Source organism: Teleopsis dalmanni, chromosome X, assembly GCF_002237135.1.
Source record: "Teleopsis dalmanni isolate 2A chromosome X, ASM223713v2, whole genome shotgun sequence".
Lineage (NCBI taxonomy): Eukaryota > Metazoa > Arthropoda > Insecta > Diptera > Diopsidae > Teleopsis > Teleopsis dalmanni.
The window spans coordinates 79,546,547-79,553,825 of record NC_051848.1 but is presented as its reverse complement, the minus strand read 5'-3'; the positions used below and the strand labels follow the sequence as shown (position 1 = coordinate 79,553,825).

Here is a 7,279-nt window from a genome sequence, read left to right as displayed (position 1 = left end):
GCTGCATTCCACTTATATAAAAAAAAATTAGGTTATACCTAATCTATTATTTATTTTTTATTTATTATGTTTCTAGTTTTCAATAGTCTCTGTAATTTAATATTGTCTTCATATTGCAAATATTATAAAGAAATATTTTTGGCTACAAATGAAACAACTTTCTCTTTGTACTATATCCATCCCTTTCTCTTCTGTGCTCCATGAACCATCATTTAAGTAATTGCCTAAATGTCATGCTCAACTACCCTGGGTGCTGTAACATTTGCTTAACATAAGGACAAGCATTTAGGAATACAAATACATACATATGGTATAAATTATTTAACAGATTATTATTCGAAAAACTCAAAAATATGTTTAGATTGTATTATATGTGCGGGTACAATAAATATAACAATAAAAAGATTCACATTAACAGTTGTTTGAGTAAACTTTTATTTCCCAGTTCTGATTACCGATTACTTTGCTCAACCGATTATTACTCTAGAGCAAGATATTATCTAACATCGGTCTGTCATTATAAGATGTATTAATGTTACACTGGTTCTATTATTGAGCACTGGATCTATTGGAATTTAAACTCAATGTTGTGTTTGAGTATTTTATACAGACTGCATTGCTGTCAGAAACTGCTTTTAATTAAATAATTTTTGTTTTCAAATATTTCTTTGGAACAGGTCCTAAGTGCCATTTTCTATACGAAGTCCATATTCTTAAAGAAATCAACATATATCTAAATGACAAATGAACGATATTCATTTACATACTAGTCTATTAGTCTATTATTAGTCTATTATTAGTGTGAGACTTTTGTGTCTTATGCCAAGAAGGAAATACAGCATAATCAAACCCCCAACTATTGTGAAAATGTTCAGTTCTTGCAATAAACATGGATACAATTTATGGAAATTCCCTTTAGAGGATCTCGGATAACTCACAAAAACTGATGTCTAAGAATTCGAAAAATTTTCAAAGTAAATAATTTATTTACTTATTTATTTACTATGTTAATATAATACAGATAGTTCTTGAATCAGTCATAAATATATCTTGGATGTACGGTATGAAAGGAGTTCAATTAAAAAAAAGAATTATTACTCATATTTCCCAAATATTTTTATATATGTATATTATATATAAAGCAAAGATTGGTCAAAATGACAAGTATAAAACATGCAATGAAAACTAATTAAAAAAGTAATCATTGTGAAAATTAAAATAAATCGAGAGACACTAATCTGTCAAAAGTATGGTATATAGTTTGCTTCAATTTTGTCTTTCATAGCGGTGAGTTGGGATTTGAACGCAAAAAAAGTCATGAATAAAAAATATAAAATCGCGAAAAAATTCAAAATTGAAGACGCACCTTCGAGCAATCTTCATCATTCATTGCAAACTATTGAAGTAAATGGTATAGAAGGTTCACCTTTGGTTAAAAATGAACTTCCGGAGTACGAAATACTCAGTGACATGAAAATGAGTGATAAGAGTGTCGAAAGGCCCTTTCGAAATGATAATGTTAAGATGGGGCACAATTCGCCGAAGTACATCGTAACGCCAAATGAAATTAAAAGAGAAGATTCTGACAATGAATATGAAGATGTAAATAGCACTTCGTCAGATTGTGAAATATTAAGTGATAAGGATGAGGTGTATAGTGTGTCGTCTTCGGACGATACAATTTCTGAACATTCTTCTCACTATGAAATGGAACATAAAATCGAATGCGAATATAAGCTTCATGAAAATCCAATTTATCTAATTTATCCAATTTATCCAATTTTTGATAACATCAATTATTTTGATGACATGTGCTTTACTTCAGGTTTAGAGAATATTGTAGAAGTATGTTTACCATTAATTCTATAGTTCTTAGTAAATTCACATAATTTCTTAATTGTTTATGTATTTAATTACGACTGCTTATGTGTCATATCTCATTAACTTTTACTTTTAGTATTCGATGGATGAGTTTGAGAAATGCACTCGTCGTTCGCAGGAAATTGTACTTCAATTCTATAGCTGCATGAAGGGAGATCGAACAGTAAGTCTATAAAGATCAAATTTTGCAACCAAACGAATAATTTAATTTATGATAATCTTAGCGAATCCCTTCTTTATATGACAAGAGCTGTTCTTTGATTTTTGATTCACAAAAATTTGATGGTGTGTTCTCCATTGCGTATTTTTACTTAAATCTGCCAAAAACTGAATATCAAATACTCCGAGTAGTTTGCAAATTAACAAATGAAGTCATTACATTGTGCGGTTTTGCGTACGAGGTTAGAGTTACTGGTACACTCGAAATTGGAGAGGAGGCTTCCAAATGGTTCCGTCATAGATTCATAATTGCTGAGTACGAAGATAGATGTAGAATCGTTTATGAAGAATTAGTATACTTCAATCCTGTACTTATACCAAAAATTAAGGTATGTTCGCTAGCAAAATAGCATTATTATAGAATGATTTAATGGTGTGTTTCTATCTTAGTCTTAAGTTTGATATTCTATATATTTCTATTTTATGTGACACTATATGTGGAACTACCATATTATATACATTTACAATTCAATTATATTCTCCTTCATACTGAGACTAGTACAAATTTAGTATTATTGCTTTTGTTACTGTTGAGTTGAGTTGAGTTGAGCGCTGGTTCAGCGCTGGCCTTTCGATTACATCCTTAGCAAGAGATCCAACTATTAATATAGATTGTTTGAAATTCAATTTTGTGATATATTTTTTATTATCTTAATTATTTACATTTAAAGAACTTTATCTAAATTTGAAATGAAGCTCCGAACATGATTAGATTTCTTCATGACTATCTGATTGTTATGTCCAAATGTCTCTTGTCTGCTATTGGAATATATAGTGTTCTGGCGACAATGCTCCATCAAAATTAGTGATTACTTGATAGTTTGCGTTACTTGCAGGTCCCTTATTTTCTTCTTGGTTAAGAAGTAATTCTGTTTCCACAATATTTACATTGATATTTTTTATGAACTTAAGTTTTTTACTTCAAATGCACTACATATGTATCTGTGAAGGCAGAAATCCTTTTTCTTATCACATTTTTAGTGGAAACTGTAGCGACAGCAGATCATATAATGTGGAGTGAAATGTAAATTTTACTTCGGTGAAGGACTATGGACGAACTTCGGATTTGTCACTGTAAGCCAGAGTCTAGAAGGCGTGAAGTGATCAGTAGCAATGTAACGATAGTTGTTTGAATAGGAAAAATTTATCATTTATGAAAATTATTGCAGAGAGAAGAGGATACGAACTTAACATATTAGTTATTAAAAAAAAAATTATTTTTATTTATACTTTCAAAGTTTTCGAGTTGTTTTAAAAAAAACTCACTTTTTTCTTACATTATTCAAATACTGCATCATGTGATTACATATAGCGCCTAGAATAGCGATAACTTTTTCGTGTGTATAAAATTAAAAAGCGCTTATAGGTCATATATCTCACAAGAAGTTCATTTTTTAATCTGATAATCTTTTTAATCTTTTATAAAAAGGAGTTTATCTCGGGAGTTTTAGACATATAGTCATATCTCCGGATGTGTGAGTGACCGAGTCTGAAATGTTGTGCATTTTGAAAGTAATTAATAGAACATTTCAGCTTACTTTTTACAAATGAAATCGGTTGTACTTAAAATCTATCAGATACCACCAGATAAATATTTGGCGGTATCTGAAACAGTTGTATGACTCTACTGATTAGGATCAAATTATTGGATATAAAAACTTCTTCAGTGTTACAACTTTTACAAGCATAATAATTCAATACTAATATTCTATTGCAATATATTTCGTAAATATTTTTAGTTAACGTTCACACAATTTGAAGAATCTTTACTAAAATCGAATAATATGGTGTTCCGTTTTTATGCCTCGTTTAACAAACACCCAATGGTTAGTAATTTTATCTCAAATTCTTTCATTTCTTACTAACATTTATTATTTTATTATTAATATTTAGCAGGTTGTAGACTATTATCACAAGAAAGCGTTTGTTGCCTTTGATTACACACTTTACCACGGTAAAATCAAGTTCACTTCTTTATATGCAAATCTCCCAAGAATGAGATTCTTAGTAGCGCGTATCACTACCTTGGTACCTGACGAATGGGATGGATTAAAACATATAATAGTTGTGCGCGGTACAGTTCGTGTCTTGGGAAACGAAGATAATGAACAGTGGTTTGAGCAAACTTTTTCTGTGTACTTCATCCATACAAGCTTTTCGATTACTAGTAGCCGATTTAAATATAGTGACCCAATACAAGGTAGTTACCAAGGCTCTATACAAAATATATTCAAACACTGAAAATTACATCAATTTCAATTTCAAATTTGATTCTATATTTTGTAGATGTTGCTCCTGCTGTTAAAGAATATTCAGATATGTACTCAGATAGTGCTGAACAAGCCCAGTTCGAACGTCTATATGGGGTAATCTTGAAATCATATTTATAATTTAAATATTTAAATAGTTTATAAAATCTTCAATCATCCTAAATTTTTGAATAAACTTCATATATGGTATTGTTAATTGTGTTTATAGCCAAAATTTGAGAAGTGGGCGAAGTGTGTACGTCGATCAGACATATATGTTTTTATGTTCTATAAATTTATGGACGAGGATCGTGAGGTAAATTCTTAAATATTAAAATTTTTATTTATTAATTATATTTGTATCTTATTTTTGTAGCGTCTCTTTAATTGTTACAATGAGACCTCAACTCTTAAATTTCTTGAGAAAACCTACAGGGGTTTACATTCCATTAAGACTTTTTATTATAGTATTGCCTCTACAAAGCATAAGGTCAAGCACATTGCTGTGGAATTCATACCTGAAGTGGTGGTAGAAGGTGCTCTGTGTTACTCAATCGATGTGCTAGGTATTGTCACGTTTGATAAAGATACTTATAAGTGGTTCAAGCAAAATCTGCTAGTGTTATTCTATGAGACGCGTTTTAACATACGCAGAGACTGTTTTCAATATTATTATCATGTGCGTGAAAATCCGAAAAAAATTGTGGCAGATTAAATATAAAACCTAACTTATTTCCTTAATGTTAAGCACAATTATGAGAAAACAAGCAACGAAATTAATTCATTCAATAAATTTTGTGTTTAATAAAATCAAATTTCGGGATCTTGCAAATTCTTAAAATGTGTTTCAATTGTTTTTCATAAAAGAATATATTCTTCCTATGCATTCCTAAGCAAGTGAAACCATGTTGGCTTTTCTTATAACTCTTCTCCACCCCATCGCTATTGACATTTTGCTCCCAGATTTTTACATCTTTTCTAAACAAATCACCATTAGCACCGAAACAGATTATATTTATTACAACTCTGTAATTAATTTTTGCGACATGGTCTATATATCTTTATAGAATCGCAATTTATAAAATTCGAATAGAATCTGCTATTTTCCTTATAAATTTTTGCTCATCTAGGGGTCAGGTTATGTGTCACATAGCGCTAAGAACCATATTCTGTAGAGTATCACATGGCTCTAAGAGCCATGTAGAGTGTCACGGGCACGGCATGAGCAAAATTATTTTTGTATTCAATGCAAATTATAAAATTGGGAGTGAGAAGAAAACCAATATGTCGGATCATATTCCATCATGAGAGCCGATGCTATCTGTACCTCATGACTTAGACAAAGCAGTGTTGTCCAGTAACAAATGTCAGAATATGCGTCTTTTAGGAGAGAATTACAAGAATTATAATATGTTTTGTTGAAACAATGTCAGGAAACAACACAACGTATCTTATAAGCCCCTATTAATCTAATTATTACACTGAAATATTGTAAATAATATTAGTAAAGATTATAAGAAATTATACTAATAAATTAACATTTTTATACCTCATATAAGTTTTTTCTTGCTGGTTATTTCTGGTGGCAAATTGAAAGTGAGAACATATGTCAGAAAAGAAGCATAAGGATAGACTAAATCAGAATATTTTATAGGTCACTACAACTTGTGATATTTCCTAAAAAATTAGTTTCTATCGATACTGATTTCCATTATTTTTGTAAAACCAACATCAAAATATCAGGGCACATTCTTTCTCAATATTTTACTCTTAATAGACAAAGTTTTCATTATTTATGAGGATTTGTTATTTATTTATTTGTTAGGTTCTTTAACGAAATCTATTTAGTGTATAAACCGATATCAATGAAATTTTGTACATTTCCTTTCATGAATATATCTGCATCAAAATTTATTTGACCATATTAAACAAAATAAAATGAAATTTTTGTCCAATTGTTCAGTTAATATGAAACTATAGTTTCCATAGGTCTGGCTTAACTCGAAAAGTGAGTGAGGCCTTCTCTCGGAAAGCGTATGTGCAAAGTTTCATTTGAATAATTCAAATCGTGAGTGAATGGTTCATATACTAAAATAGGTAGCTGGACAAACAGATATGTCTAAATGAACACAACTCGTCAAAATGGCTACAAATCAATATACTTTAAGGGGTTCAAAACGTTTTTTCGATGCTTTTGAAAAATCTTGGCGAACCTATCATATCCGTTTTATACTTTTAGTAAAAGGAGTGTATAAATAATTTGACTGGATGTAACATATGTAAAAAACTCTGGTGATTGTGATTTATTGTCAAATTATAAATTTAAGGCTAACTTACAAACTAATAGTTGTAAGTGCTTAACAAGAGAAAATATATACTCATAAGGGGTAAAACGCAAGGGCCTCTAATACTAACAATAGATAAAAGAAAAAATAAACTTCAAGCATTACTTATTCATTGGCTTGATAAATACCTGACCTAAGTAATAAAAACACATTTTTTTTTTTAAAAACCATATTTTATTTCCCTTTCTAGCTCGACACATCAGGTTCAGCGATCTTTTAATATATGGATACCTTTTAAATATTACGATTTATCAAGTCTTCCAAAATATACCCCAGTTTCCCATTCCAATTCTTCATTTAATGGGAATCTCTTTTCCTGAAGCCATCTTTTCCAATCAGGAAACAGGTAATTGAGACTGGGAGCCAAATCTAGAGAATACGGAAGGTGATGAACCAATTCGTACAGTAATTTATTTCATTTTGCCATGGTCTTTATTGAAGTGTGCCGTTCTATCTACGCCCGGGTTATTGGTTTCCCTTAGGTGCGAAGTAATAGATCCATGTTTTATCAATTTTCACGATTCGACGCTCATAGTGAGTTAGTTTATACATAAAAAATTTTAAACAATGTGTGGATAATGAATG

General features: G+C 30.3%; 1 protein-coding gene across 1 annotated transcript; it reads left to right on the top strand.

Annotated features, from left to right (window-relative positions):
• The first annotated feature begins 1,291 nt into the window (after positions 1-1,291).
• LOC119689226 lies at positions 1,292-5,113 on the top strand. Its single transcript, XM_038104007.1, has 8 exons — positions 1,292-1,845; positions 1,958-2,044; positions 2,106-2,429; positions 3,840-3,926; positions 3,994-4,300; positions 4,387-4,466; positions 4,579-4,665; positions 4,726-5,113. Exons 1-8 carry the CDS (start codon positions 1,318-1,320, stop codon positions 5,062-5,064), a joined length of 1,839 nt encoding a protein of 612 aa, XP_037959935.1. The 5' UTR covers positions 1,292-1,317; the 3' UTR covers positions 5,065-5,113.
• The last annotated feature ends 2,166 nt before the right edge of the window (positions 5,114-7,279 follow it).

Bases quoted from the DNA above. Each gene is read 5' to 3' on its own strand.
- LOC119689226 (XM_038104007.1), top strand. From the start codon at position 1,318: ATGAATAAAAAATATAAAATCGCGAAAAAATTCAAAATTGAAGACGCA. The intron at 2,430-3,839 runs GTATGTTCGCTA...AAATATTTTTAG, and splicing joins TACTTATACCAAAAATTAAG to TTAACGTTCACACAATTTGA. The intron at 4,666-4,725 runs GTAAATTCTTAA...TTATTTTTGTAG, and splicing joins TTATGGACGAGGATCGTGAG to CGTCTCTTTAATTGTTACAA.